Source organism: Varroa jacobsoni, unplaced genomic scaffold (assembly GCF_002532875.2).
Source record: "Varroa jacobsoni isolate VJ856 unplaced genomic scaffold, vjacob_1.0 scaffold_538, whole genome shotgun sequence".
Lineage (NCBI taxonomy): Eukaryota > Metazoa > Arthropoda > Arachnida > Mesostigmata > Varroidae > Varroa > Varroa jacobsoni.
Window position 1 is genome coordinate 15,581 of NW_019213440.1, and position 15,467 is coordinate 31,047.

At 40.7% G+C, this 15,467-nt stretch overlaps 2 protein-coding genes across 3 annotated transcripts in view; one reads left to right on the forward strand and one right to left on the reverse strand.

Moving 5' to 3' along the window:
• Nucleotides 1-2,994: 2,994 nt before the first annotated feature.
• On the reverse strand, nt 2,995-7,100 carry LOC111261264 (N(4)-(Beta-N-acetylglucosaminyl)-L-asparaginase). Of its 2 annotated transcripts, none has more exons than XM_022834614.2 (6): nt 6,920-7,100; nt 5,664-5,935; nt 5,259-5,466; nt 4,479-4,783; nt 4,171-4,282; nt 2,995-3,508 (listed from the first exon to the last, which is right to left on the reverse strand). In XM_022834614.2, exons 2-6 carry the CDS (start codon nt 5,926-5,928, stop codon nt 3,280-3,282), a joined length of 1,119 nt encoding a protein of 372 aa, XP_022690349.1. In that variant the 5' UTR covers nt 5,929-5,935; nt 6,920-7,100; the 3' UTR covers nt 2,995-3,279. The 2 variants fall into 2 exon arrangements, with proteins under 2 accessions (XP_022690349.1, XP_022690350.1); XM_022834615.1 differs by having other exon boundaries at nt 6,887-7,100.
• Nucleotides 7,101-7,221: 121 nt separating this feature from the next.
• The window catches only part of LOC111261265 (uncharacterized protein C18orf19 homolog B), a 28,789-nt gene continuing 20,543 nt past the window's right edge, over nt 7,222-15,467 (forward strand). Inside the window, exon 1 of the mRNA XM_022834618.2 lies at nt 7,222-7,367. Within this exon, the coding sequence (XP_022690353.1) occupies nt 7,343-7,367 (25 nt within the window). The 5' untranslated portion in view covers nt 7,222-7,342. The remainder of the gene's footprint in view (nt 7,368-15,467) is intronic.

The window sequence follows — 15,467 nt, forward strand, 5'->3', positions numbered from 1 at the left end:
TAAGCACCGACATCACTTAATCAATGTCGGACCAACGTTAACTCGCTTAGTCTTAATTTCACTGATATTTTGTTATCCTTTCATTCGAAGCACATCAACTGTTTTTGTCGACCGTTGCCATGCGTTGTCAACACCTATCCATTCGGTCCCTGTTTTCAAAGTGAGCGACCTACAAGAGCACGCGCATAGGTTCAAATTAGATTGAAGCGCCAAAGGCTAAACAATGTGTTTGTTAGATGTACGCGGTCAGTCACAGTATTGGTGTTAAAAGTCAGGTGACGACGACGGTGAACTGCTGCGTTGTTAAGAGCTCATAAACATTGGTAGATTTCGACGGATTTGGCGAAATCGCGAGTGAATTCCCCGAACGCCGGAGGAGGGCCACTTGCTACGAGCCATGAGACCGCCCTGAGACTAAAGTGCGGCAAACCGCGGGGGGAAGAGGCTGAACAAGTAGAACAGATAATACCATACGTCAAAAAGCCGGAAGGGAAGACCGCGGAAAGTGCTAGACTACTCATGCGATCTACTATAAATTGCCACTTCAGTTCACGAGCGCGCTTACGAGGTGCCGATGTTGGATGACACGATGACACCAGAAAGAAAGCGATATTAGAGGTGCCTTTATGCGCGTCTCAAGAGTTCGTTGCATTCGTCACACAGTCAGGGGGACGCGCTTCCGTTAGTGTTAATGAAGGAAGGACAGATATTCCTGGAAAACGAGTTCACACTTATGAGTGCCCAATGGGTCTATATATTCAGATGGCATGAGAAGACATGACATCGTTCAGTGATTATGTATACATCAAAGTACCTTTGTCGCGCACATGTATCATAAAAAGAAGCATTTTAATTCTTCATTTCGCTCGGTTTAGGAGAGTGTCACTTAGGTAAGCCATATGCATATAGCCAGACTCGAACTGAGGAAGTTGTCGTATAACTTAACCAGCGCAGGTAATTGCTAGAATGACTAGGTTTTTTAATTATCACAGTTATTAACATGAAAGGTTCTAGCAAACCAAGATAACTCTAACTAAAAAGTTAATCGACATTATTTGTAATGAGCTGCATTTTAAGGCAATGTTTTGCTAAAACGTATGTCATAAAGCATAGGTTCAAAGATTTCATGACATTGGCACGAGAAAACTACCAAGAAATGCTGATGAAATGAAGTTCCGAAATCAATGAACTTAAGGACCTATCTATTCTGCTTTTACAGGTCTATTCTGTTTTACTAAACTTCGCTCATGAAGAGCGATGATTAGCCTGACCATCTGTGGGTTGAAATCGTGGTTATACAAGTGAATCAAGCCAAGGGCAAACCGGCCGATCCAGTCCAGGCCGAAGTTGACCGTTGTGGTTGAACTTTTGGGTCGAACACGCGACCTGGGCGTGGGAGGAATGCATATTGAAACAGATCGCTTAGAAAATTTGTACGAAGAAGACATGAAGACAATTGCGAGGACAATAAGTATCACCTCCATATGTTAGTTTGCTTCATGCCATCATTCTCTAGAATCGAAATCTAGCAAAGCGTATTTTAAAATATTTCTGATCTCTTATGATGATGATGATGATGATGATGATGATGAGGCAATGAAAAGCAAAGAAATTTTTTTATTAAGTCGTGTGTGCAAAATCGGCAGGGAACCCAAGCGCATAAAAGAAAGTTATCAGATTGATTCTAATCTGGTTTTTCTGATTAAATTTTACTGAGTTCATCTTAAATGGTCCATGATGTCCAGGAACGATATACTAATATAGTATAACTACTGTATAGTAGAAAGCTCATTATCTCGGGCTATGCTTATCTCGAACGAAATAGTAAAATAAAAAAAAATGTAGTTAAAGAGCTCAGACTAATAATTTTATAGACTCCGCGTAAATATACAGCTCAGAGGGATGAATCTTCGACTGTACGGTTTTGGGAGTTATCCTGTAACTTTCATATGCAGATTTGCGATTTTTGTGTCTTCTCAGAGCAGGTCGACTATTCAATGCTAACCGTAAAATTACAACATTGGTAAGAAATCTGTGAGGCTGTGGGACGATTCAACGTCATGCACAGGCAAATCACCTCAACAAGTGTCTTCATTTGAAGACCTCCTACCAGGCTGCGGAAGGCCAGAACAATGCCACATCATTTCAAATCTCTTACTGCGAGCGCTGTTTATAGAACCATGTGTATCCGTTGTATAATCCTATCTGATGGAATATTCTCTGGTGCGTTTATTTAGTCTTTTTGATCTTTCTGTCCTTCTTCCGTGAATGCTTTTTAGAAAAAAGTTTATGTGCTACATCGGGTCTTGAATATGAGATGCACCCCACCTGAACAGCGACAACGAAGCTATGCTATCCTCTCACCGTTATGGCCCCGCGCGTCGGATTAAGACGACCAGAAAGAGAGCTTTCGATAAACATTGCTAACAAGCATACTTGGATGGCGTGGCAACTTAAACATGCCTGTTGCTTAATGCTTAAATATTTCAGGGAGGTCTACCCATTCATCCTATTTGTCTTGCACCGGGTCACAATGATACGACCGCTCATGGTGAGCCCAGCAGTTTGAAACGATGTAAACAGTCACACATTTCGACATGTAGAACAGGCAACACTGATTTTGACAATTCTATATGGCGTATTACTACTACCAACGCGTTTGTATCGGAAGAAACGCCACGTTTACTTAAGAATCACGTCATGGCGACGGAAATACCTAAGGTTATTAGTATGGAGCTTAATAGTGCTCATATATCTATGCATAGTAAATTCTGCGTATACACCCAGTAGAAGACCTATGTTCACGCTTGAGGGATTCAGTCGTCCTTGTGGTGCAAGGACCAACGGGATAGCTTGTCATTACTTATTAATATATTTATACTACCGAAGGAGATGGCCAGGCAAACATTTCCACTAGAACGTCACAGATTACAGATCTGACAAGGCTAAACTAATCCTCTCATAGGATCAATATTTACTCACAACAATAATTAGTGAAGAAAAAGAAGACTTATTGCTTATATTTTGGCATAAATGCTCGCATTGCTGTAGAGGTTAAGTAACAAAATAGAAATCGTATATTGATAACACAAGTAGATATATAATACAAACGCTCGCCGTGTCTAGCATGCCACGTTCATTACTGCATCCTCAGAGTGAAAAACACAATTTCTAAGACACCTATTGCTCCTTGTCGATGAAGGCAACGTTATTATTATTATTATTATTATTATTATATGTTCGGTATCGTCTACGATCTTCGTCGCGTCAACAGTCGGCCTAATTATTCTGCATTTCGAGAACTGTACCTTGCTCACAGGTTACGTTCTGTATGAGCACCGCCCCGTTAGTTTGTCCACTAATTGTGGAATAAGGAAAAAACGAAAGTCCATGACAAGCAGCTGCCACGGTTCCGTGTACGTTGACGCAAACGAGGCCGCCTTGAAACGTCGGAATGGCTCGACTAATGCGGCGTATCGCTTGTCGACATGCTTCGGCTGGCTGTAACCTAAGCCAAGTTAACAGGATAAGGGATGCGCGTGAAATTAATCGAATCCATACAAAGATACACTACGATTATTGCGACACCTAACGTTTTTGGTCGTATAAGATGCTTACGTAAAGACAGGAGTAGTGAAGTCAAGTTTTATGAGAGGTTTCATTCACTTGAAAGCGGACAAATTTCAAATGACATCTTAACATTGCTAAGAGGTCTTGACAAATGAGAAGGAATACCATATAAACTACGCAGACTACGTATTAAGGAGAGCCTTAATTAGATAATGTATAGGTGGGTCAACTAGCAATACAATAGCGGTATAGTCTAAATTTATGATATGCTCCTCAAAGGCTGTTTCAGACTCTGTTCCAAGCGTCTTTGCAAAAATTCATTCAGAGAGTTTAAGAATACATCAGTATTTAACTTTACGCATAACTGCTGCCAGCGATGCATATATATATATATATATATATATACCTTGAGGCAAACTAGTTTCTCATAATGATTTGTGGTCGAATAAACGAGTCATGCAAGCCTAGCTAACCACTGCGTTATGTAGCATACCCTATCTCTAAAAAAACGCTGGATTCGTTATACAGAAAAACAATCTACAAATACGTGTATTGTAGATGTTAAATTATGACTGAGATGTCGTACCGGCGTGTACTTACCCTTGCCGCATAAATTCTACAGCCTGATATGATGGCAAAAACCTCATCATAACGTCGCCATCGCCAGTGGCTGTTGCTCCCCCTACATCCTGGTCAACGTACGCACCAGCACCTATGCAAATTATGATCGATAGAAAAAATCATGCAGCGATAGCATCGTCAATTACGTTTGACGTAAAGAACAACAAATACAATGCACTCTCTAAACAAAATACTTTTTGATGTACATTTTCCATATATGAGTTACCAATAGTGTTAATTCAGCCTATTGTGGCTACTGGAACATAAATCTACGACGTTTGGCTCACCGGGTATTGGCGAATCACCAACCCGTCCCGGAATTTTATGGCACATTCCATTCGTGGACGTTCCTCCTGAAATAATGCCGTGTCCGTCTATTACAATCATTCCAATGGTATCATGGTTCCACCGAGACACAACTGGTATGCTTCGTCTTTGACTTGAATGTACTGAATCCATGTTCTTCCAACGCAGCCGAAGCGGTACGTCCTGGGTTGGTTTGTAGGGTCCGCATGACGACTTCGGGTCTGGAATCACGTCGGTCCAATAGTTGGGCTGACAAGACGCATTCTTCCATTTTTCGTAAATCGTTCTGGGGAGTAAGAGGATTTTCATTATTATATTTTTATGCTTAACTCACTTAATACCTTACATGATCTAGATTGATTTTACAGATATAGTTAATGTTATTATAATTTTCTTCTCAAGACTGTAAAACATATGTTCACAAGGGGATCATCATACCTCATATTACATATAAACCTATTATATGTTCTGTGCATATTTAGAGCGCCAAAATTTAAAAATCACACTGCCACTCCTTATAATAATGACTTGATTACGTGTTCACCGAAGCATTACAAATGCCGATTCCAATTAAGGAGCTCTGATTAATATGATGACTAACAAGTCAACATCAAATTTTAAGTACTGTGCGTCAAGATAACACGTACATTTAGGATGAGATAAGTTACATCCAAGTCTAATCGGCACCTTGTAGTACTAGAAAAACAGAAATAACTGTCTTCTTTGCAAACATTGTGCATTGTACAGTGATTTTGACCTGCCTGGATTTATTCGTACTGAGATCAGCCTCCTGAAATCCCATCGCTTTGGCAAATTCCGTGGCCAAATCTCCTACTAGTAGAGTATGTGAAGTATGATCAAGAACCTTGCGGGCCACTCGCATTGCATATTTAACCCTGCGAAGTTGAGCAACTGCCCCCACGTTACGATTGGGCCCATACATGATGAGTGCATCCAAGGTAGTTTCACCTGAATAGAAAATGTACAAAGGATACATAAAATCAGCTGATATTTAGAGCAGGTTTAATCGCAAATAATAGACCCTAACTACCACTAACTTCTAGCTCGGTGGCCGCGTTCTCATCGAATAAGAAATTGTCAAAACTCTGCCTCCAGAACGTTCCTATACGATTTTTGTGTTTCGACTATTTTTGAAAACAGCTCACCATTCTCATCAGGGCTACCGCCATACCCAACTGTACCATCACACTGTAGATCTTCACAGCGGCTGCATCCGTCCTCGACAGCATCAAGCGAGCTTCCTCCCTTGAGAAGAGTTCTCCATGCTTCACGTGTAGCAGCCTGAAATGCCCATGTGTTGACCACGATCGGTGGCCCACCGGACTGTGAGGCATTAGTCCAGGATGAAGTAAATGCTACAATACAGACCATTAAACAAAGTCTGTGCAGTTTCATCACGGTATGATCCATAAAACCTCTGTGAGAAGCAAATATACGCAAAAAATATTGGACGAACTTATCACTCACACTGGCATTAGATTCCTGGAAGTGGGAACAGCAATTGTCTCTGTTTGAGTAGAAAATCGATATCGAAGACGAAGAAAGAATGTGTGCGAGCGAGCGAGCGAGCGAGAGAAAGGAAAGAAAGACATCGATTTGCTATTGAACGTGGGGTCCCCCATTGCAATGATTGAAGCCTGAAACCATTTTTTTTTCATAGGATCGTATTTTCTACGCGTAATTGAATTCCTTCCGGGCCAAATCCACGCCAATTTAGCGTTCGACGCTAAGAGTGTGGCGGGCTCAGTCAAATGACGTCGAACTATATCGTTGTCGGTTGAAATATACTTGAAATGGTCGATTTTTGCTTAATTTTCTCACGGCTGCGTTGCGATTTACACGCCATCTCCTTTCCAAAAATCGTAATAATTCACGCGTAGAATAATTACCAGAACGGTTCATGAACGGGTGTAAACTCAAATAAATAAAACAATAGGCACGAAACTCTGCTCTTGCCCTGTTATAAGCTAGCCGACAAGGTAACGATGATAATTATAGATAATTTTATAAACGTCGTTTACAACATGATATAGCATATTTTGTATTTACAGACATTAGCCCTCGTCAAGCAATCAGCAGATCTCATTTGGAGTCTTAGCTGGCGCCCCGAAGTCTTTCCAGTGACGCAAAATAAAAACGAAAACAGAAAAACCTTACGAGGATGTTTCTTTAATCAGTATCTATCTTACTCTGCATGTATGCTACTGTCATACAGAATAAATATGAACAGAAAACTACTAACACAAACTACAAACGGCAAAAGATTATATTGGGTCTATTTAATTTCAACAAAAAAGTTACAAGTTGCTCTCTCAATCCTACGTCAACTACATTCATCATCAACCTATATGCGCCTATTTCAGTTTACCTGATATCGAGGGCAAAAATGGTGCGTACTCACACGTCTAGATGGATAGAGCGCCTGTTAGGCTGACTGCTGCTGACGCAGGCGTTTGCACCGGCCGTAACCGGCTGCAATCGCTTCAAGTCGACGAACAGATACTCCGGTGTCTTTTCTTGTTGAAACTGCTAGTGGCAGCGAGCAAAGCAGCGACTCGGTCTGTAACCGAGCAATATACGATGAACGTTTTCGCCAATGTTGCAATGTAAATTACAATGCAGACGTTTGGCGTTCGTCTGCCATTAATGGAAACAGAGGTTTTTAAGCGGCTTGTCCTGTTGAGAATGTCTATCTCTATTGTCATCTTTAGGTAATCTCTAACCCAGTATAAACCGCCATTTTGTTCATGCTGCTAATATCGTCCCGATGGGTGGCTAAGTGTCGACTAAGAGATAAATGGTTGACGGCTAGATCCATCTGCTAATGCAGACACCGGACTCAGTCCAAGGTAGGTGACATCTTCGCTCTCCTGACAATTTGACTCCATTAATGCTCGGTACATATTTGGCTATATGCTGAGAGCAGAGCGGATGTAATAAAAAACAACAACAATTTTGTTATTGAGCACGTGCATAACTATATTCCTACCAATGTCGACCCAAGTAGATCATACAGGGCCAAAAAATTCAACTATTAAGCTCGTTTACGATTCAACAATTAACTACATCTGAAATTCAGGCCGATTATGCCCCAACGTTTGGAAAGGATCTCGGAACTGACAATGGACGGATCGACGAAAACAAGTTCCATTCGATGACCAGTCCTTGCTGGCAATAATACATAGATGAAGGGTGCTCGATAAAAAACAACTCCTGTCCAAAATCTACATATAAAAGAAGTTGACCGTACGCTTTGCACAGCAGGTTAGAACAGGTGTAACAATTATGTAATTACGTAACTGTTTACTTGACAACTACCTATGCCGGTAGATGTTATGTTTCCATAGAAACTGGAAAAAACCAATATCAAGCCGTTATTAAATTTTGGCCTTTAGAAAATTTACATCGGCGCTGTGTATGGCGATTTTTCACAGTCGTCTGATACCGTCAAATTTTGAACAGCCGGACTAAAACGTGGTCGTATCAGCCTTTAAATGAAGAGAAGAATGCTAAAAAGACAATACAACGACTATTAATAACCTCGAATGCTCATCAAATGCCCTACCACCAAACGCTGGTAGACGACTGTCAAATTAGGTGTTTGACACATCCGAAAAAAAAAACGTATTTGCTATAGATTTAAGTAATGATATAGAAATCTACCTTAATAATTTAAGAAAGTATTTTTATATAATGGTGGAAAGGTACAGTAAGATAAAGATAAAAATTGTTCGCAGGATTATCGGACAACATCATGCACATAAAGCAGGTATATCTTGTGTGCGTGTGTGTAAATTCGGACGTGGATACCTATTATGTGTATGTGATGTGAACAAATGGGTTACGATGTACCGACCTTTCAACCAACATGCTTTAGTTAATTAGTCACTCAAAAAAAAGGCGCGATAGCAATGGTCGGCATGACAAAAAGCTACAAGGTGGGCTACGGGTTGATTGAACAGCCGCCATATTTACCAAATCTGGCCCCAATCATTTTTTCCCTTTCCTAGGGTCAATGCTTCGCTCAAAGAATAGACTTTCATCAAATGAGGAGTACCTGACATTCATAAACACGTGCCTTGCAGACCAAGATGACAGCTACTCTTTAGACTGATCAAAATGTGGCGGTATCGCTGAGAAAAATGCATGCCATGCATATACATGTATCTAATAAAACTACGAAAGAAGAAATAAATTAAAACTTGACGAAAAAAATTACTTGTTTATGTGTTACCTTGGAAACTGTTCACGTAAATACCTTGACGAAAGTTTAAATTAGCATAAGGCGGGAAAGGTGTATGTTTAATGATTGGTATGTACGCGTTGGAACCATTTGGGTGCTATCATGGTTATAACTAAATATATGCATGCGCCATCTGCCTAGTGGGCAAATTTTTATGGCAAGCGTTACTTTAACTTCGAGCTAAAGCAAAATATGCGTGACAGAAACGCTCCATTCGAACAGTTTATCGTCGTCTTAGCATAGGTCTACCTAATTTAAGGTGACTCGCTTAAATTCTAAACCTGCAATCCTACATTTACGGGTACGTAACAGCCCTAACACGACACGGTAGTGGCAAGGTGACTTGTCACGTTCGATAGTCGAAGTCGATTTGGAGAATTTTCAAAAAAGAAAAAAAAAACGAGCTTTTCTTGAAACCCACGTCGGGCGTGTTTCCCAAAATCCTCAACCCATTTACAAACAAAAGCAAATAGGGAAGTCGTTTTATCACGTCACATTTTCCTCTGCTCAGACAATGGTCATGGTCATGCGATACGTCCCTGCAGTAGAGAACCTATGATTTGACTGGGTCAATCTACTTGTGACCCGCATCTTTAAATAATAAAAAAACCGCACTTTTTTTAAATGTTGCCGAACTATTTCAACTAATTGACATAGGCCCTTTGCGCGGAACTACTTCCACTGGTTCGCTCCACACGTATAAACGGTACATACCATCGTTGATCCCGTTATTACATATAACATCATAATTGACGTATTACATTTAAGAATTTCCACTATGATTGTTTGTTCCTATTTATTACAGTAGCAGATTGCCAGGCCCTTTTTCTTCATCCTAGACAGCAATGTATTTACATTTGCTAGAGCTTTTTTGTGAAACGAACTTTTTAAGGCACCTAATTTTATCAAAACTTCCTCAGATCACGTGGAGTACGAACTTTCTGAGAGCGAATCAGCCGCCAGATTGAATAAGATCATTTACAAGAATAACAAATGTTACGTTTTAGCACACTTAAGCCCGTAGCATACGAAAAATTGTCAATGATAAATCTTCTAGTTGTGTATATAGTACGTCTTTTCGCCCGGTAGAATGATCTCTTAAATTAATTTATTCAGTTATTATATTATATTACTAATTCAGCTTAGTCACGGTAGATCCTTCGCCATACAGGCAGTGTTCCGTTGCCCGTCTTAGAATGGGAGTTTTGATTGATCAGGGAACGCTCGAGGAATATACAGACAGGAAATTCAGGTATCGATAAAACCTGTTTGCTTGACTAGATAGGCTGGACATTCGGCCGAATATTTAAGTACACACCTTGAATTGGACGTGTTTCGTGGGGTCTCTCTATAAAGTCGATAGTGGCAAGCTAGCCGGCGTCCCTCCGGCGAGGTTTCTATATCTATTTATCAAGTCTTATTTTTATCTACATTCGGCACCAACCGCTTCGCTGGCTTGTATCAAGTAGAGTAAAGGACAGCGAAGCGGTCATGGTTTAAAGAAAAAGGCCCTAAAAGAAACGTTTGCTTTCCGTGTCCTAATGAAGATTGGTAAAAAAAAAATTAATAGCGAGTCGAAATCAACATTTCGTTCAGTATAGATGGTTCACAACAAACATAATTTATTTTGTGGTGACAATGTAGAGCATTATGGTCAAAAGAGATGGGACAGTGTGTGAGCAATACAGCTGCCGCGTGAAGAAGATCATGTAAATCGACAATAACGTAGCCTAAAATTATCAGCTTATCTTGTCCTAGGTTTGTAATCTTTTCCATAACTCAGCTCTTTGACCCCTGTGCCTTCGTAAGCTCTGTGATGCTTCACGTCCTACCCCTGATTTGCTTCAAGCTCGCAAGCAAAACCGCAGACCCATTTCGTACAAAAAAGTCAGAGTACATCATGTCCATTTTCTATGTTCATATACTAACCGCCAAGAGATCGCGAGTCGTTCTGCGTTTCTCTTGGCTTCATCTTCCGGATGTCGTGACATGGCTATGTATCCGCGCAGGACTAGAACTCATACCTCGGCTATAAAGCAAGCTTGCTCTCACGAAAGAACTACCGAAGCCTCTTTCTATCGAATTACTGCTGCATCCCCCTTCAATTGCTTTCCATTCGTGACAGAGTCTACGCTCATCGGTAGTGCGACCAATTCATTATGAATCAAATTAATCTGTTCAATATTTTCAGAACACGGACTGCCTTAGCAGAAAGGGCAGAAGTTATACGAGAGGGCGAGACCGAGGACAGCGATGCTATAAGGCGCACGGGATATACGTATAATGGCAATGAAACGGAAGTACCGCATAGGTCTTGCGTATAGTTGATGCTTCTTACGTAGCCATTACTAATCAGTAAAATACCGTCATCGTCATTATTTTGACGTTTCCTCATGATTACGTGGTAGTTCCAGAAAATAACTGTACGCCATATCTTTGTGCAACAGCAGCAGAGGCGGCAAGAAGTAGATTTAGTTATCAAATCAGTGCCACGTAATGCTGGTAGCATTTGATTAGAGATTACGCCATCTATTTTATTGCGGCGTCTAAATTACGCCTTCAATTGTTAATGGGAAAAATACATGATATCTTCCCGGACTGAGTTTGATACATCATTGGCTTGTTCGTATTATTAGTTATTGTCGAAATTACGTAGACGCTTCACTGATGCCAATTCGATCCTGTTACTAACGAGTTTTATACAATACAGACTTTTTTTTTTATAAAAAGCGAAATAGAGCAAACATTTAATGAAGGGTTTTCGTTAGACTTGAAAATGCCGCACGGTTTGCTTGTAAGCACAGCTCAGCAATCACAGTTCGAAAGATAATGTGATTAGTAAGTTTGATTGAGACTCACTTTTTGAGCGATAGACTTCAAGTCTTTCATTAGCTGATGAAGGTCTTATGTTTACATAGAGATGCTTGTTCTAATGGTATTTACCGATAGGTAACGTACGAATCAAACCCCAATCTGTACAACTGACACTGCGTTGTATAAATGAGGCGTAACTTTTTGCGTCTTTCCGTGCTACCGAAGCCCAACTGTCGCAATCTGCGTAGAAGCATACATATTTGGCAGGCTACCGAATACAAACAACAGTCGTTGAATCACCATCAGTAATAAACTGCACAAATGACACGTCTAATGCGTGAAATTTTATAAACCCGCACGCATATATATATATATACACCGATGGCTCATCTCAATCTAAGGTACGTTCACAAACTGCGCGTGTTTTTATTTAGTCAGAGATAGCTGTTAGATAAAGCCGCCATGCTCACTGATTGAGGTTCATAAGCGTACCTAGATAGATAATTCGTAAGGACAAATGGTGACACGTCTTCATAAGGAATGCCCTACGTGTGATAATGGACGTTCGCTTCAAAACTTTGTGTCTTCCATGAGCTGTGTCTAAAGTCAGGCTTATTGATGGGTGACATAACATTTTACCAGAACTATTAAGTCCTTCGAATTAAATCGGTAAACCCTCCTTATTAATAAAATCTGCGAATGCTACGTCTAGTGGGGGCTTGTATTTCGGACAACGTCTTTGGGTAGTTCAACTTAGCAAAGTAGAAGTTATCATGCTATGGAATCTAAAGAAAGCCTTATTATTGTGATATCTAATGCACGTCTGAACAGATTTATGATATGATATTTTTTTCCTTTAATGCGCCCATTACCATCGGCCGTTTTGGACAAATCGACCTGAGTATTGTAATATACTGGCCAGATTCTTTTTAGTCACGACGGAGAACGTGTAGTAATGACCTTTGGCATTTCTTCGGGGCAATCTGATTACGCTTTCCTTGCAGCGGCAATAGCTACCCGCCCATAAGTAGATAGATCAACGTTAAGACTTAATTCTGTTTGTTCCTCTCATGCCGAACCCAAATCTTGTTCATTAATGCGTACACAACTATCAGCAAGACGATCTTTTTAGACCAATCACCTTCAACCGAAACGATAGACTACAAAATGCTGGGTGTCCTTGTCACGAAGCTTTATATAGATGCACCAATAGAATAACAGCAAAACGAACGATACTACATTGCCTTACTATCAGTCTGTCACACTCGCTAACATACGTATGAACCCAGCAATAATACTCGCCAAAGCTTCGTCCCCGTTTTCCCTAACCGTCGTGTAGCTTCAAGCTCGCGCTTGAACGTTTCTAAGCGCCGTACAAGTAAGTTATACATAACTGTGGGCTGCTCGAAGTAAACAATAGCGACAGTAACCGATCTTCTTTAGTGGCGGGCTGTTCTGTCAGGGTCGTGCGGTCGTGCTTGAATGATCCCACCAATAGCTACGTACAGAAAAGGAACCAGTGCTCCGGACGATGGCGACCCATGAGCATATCGGCCGGTAAGCGTAGCAAGCCGGACAGCAAGCCGACAGTCGGACGAATCGACGGCACCCCGATACGATGATCGGACAGAAAATTGTAGTACAGGCGTACCTACCAGACTAACTTTAGCGGCTTTCGATCTCTAGCATGGCCAGCCGTCTGGTGACGACCTCATCGCGTTGACAGAGAACGCTACGGCAGCGCAGTAACACACAGCGTTAACAGCAACTCAGATACACATGAAAAGAGTAAAACATCGAAGAGAAAAAACATATCTCTTTCGCTAGGTTGAAAAACAGGAAACATGGGCCGACAGAGTCGCCGCTTCGTGGTAACCTTTGACATCTGCTCTCTCGGCCGTACGATTATTATAATCATACCTTGGCGGGCGTACAATGAAGTTCCATAGATATATGTTGCGATTACTGGCACCGTTGGAATTATGTAATGCATAATGGAATTATGTAACGTTGAAACTGTCCTCTGCTGCATAAGGTGGGCCAATTATTCACTCTTGTTTTATGGGTTTTTTTAAAATAATGTTCCCAATGTTTTAACAACACTGTCATTGGACAATGTGGCTTGCCGTAATTTATTTATCTCGTGGTATACGAAAAATGATATTGACAGCCTATGAACGACGTAGTAATCATTTTGTTGGCTACAAGCGAGTGTGCCTGTGTTGCGTTTCACCCAACATCAGATTTATTTTTACATTTTTAGGAACCAAGGTGTTAAGCCTAAGTGAGCCTGCCATCTTTCAACCAGTTTTTCGAACATCTTCACATTATCCGCACATGGTACATCGTAATGTAATACGATGGTGGGCAATGAGACTTTGAGACTGATAGCGGTTTGGCTTGATGGGCAACGTCGATGTGCAAATCCACCAGCGGCTATCATGATCACAAACATAGCCTTTGTTCTCGAAAAAAAAACACTCCTGTGAGCATGACAGATGATGAACAAGGTTAACCTAATAGGATTCTACTACTGATAATAACGCTAGACTTTGCCTGACTAGGTTCCGATTAAATATGCTTGTTTGCAAACAGTTGAACGACGATTATAGAAGATTCATGATGCCCTCGGATTATGCGTTCGACCTACGTAATGACTGAACTTTGTGAGCCAGTTCGGATATTTGCCGTAAGTTGAACTAAGTTATTGTCTTTAGTTAGACGTTCATACGTGCGTCAACTTCGTGTAAAAAGTGTGCTCGCTAAACTACGCATTCATGTTTATACTTGCCAAGTGAGATTATGTATAAGAGTAGAGGGCTGAGGATATAAATGTTACCCGTGTTATTCTTTGCCATAGCAAATTTCAATTTGGTGATGATAGACTCGATTGACAACGATATTTATATAGCCTAGTATACTTGGTATTTTCCATCACTATCCTGTTATATGGGGTCTTGCACGTCTCATATAATATGTTACCAAACTGAACGCTCCGATGAGGTGGGGTCGATGTCATTACCGTGAGCAATGCGTGAAACTAAGTTTTTGCACGGACGTTTCGAACATTGCCCTCTTTACTTGGGTGACTGCACTATACCGAAAAAAGCCCAGATTATGTACAGACTGACCCAGCAAACATGGTAGGTCAAATTTAGTCTCATTTCACGTTACATTCATCCGCTACACTGATTTCTATCCGACAGTCTATAAACGTTGCTTATAGTTATGAGCGAGCCTTGAATTCGTCGATAAGATTCGGACGGTAAGATGAACGGATTTTACTGAAACAACTAAAGTGGAAATTAGCGTGGCCAAAGTCAAACACATTAAAACCCGTTTGCGATAGCTTTTTTGTATATATATATATACATATATTATCATATGTTTGTACTATAAAGTAATGTTGGTTGATACGTAAACAATTTCGTAATTACTGCAGTTGTTTGGTGCAATGCAGGATATTCTAGATAGAAATGTAGATTTTTTTCAAACGCTTGACGCGATCACTTCGACCGTTGTGTTATAAAAGCTTTCTATTTATCATTGTCTATCAATCTGATCATCTTACATCATAGATTCATTCACGAGATCGGCGGGGTTCGTGGGGTGAATAGCATTCACGACGAATTCTTCAGTACCTCTGGCTATTGGCCAATGGGAATACGCTGGATCAATCAGAGGTCATTTACACGCAGCTTTAACATATCTCGCTATGTAATGACTTGCGGGAATAGACTTCTGAAATATACAATGATGTGCCTGCTTACTACGATATGTCTGATCTTATCCTCACGACATCATTGAAGCAACGCTTAACCTTTATTTCCCAAGCGAGCTGGCTCAACATGAGTCTGTACGGATACGCATCCAAATATAGCACGACTCTCGT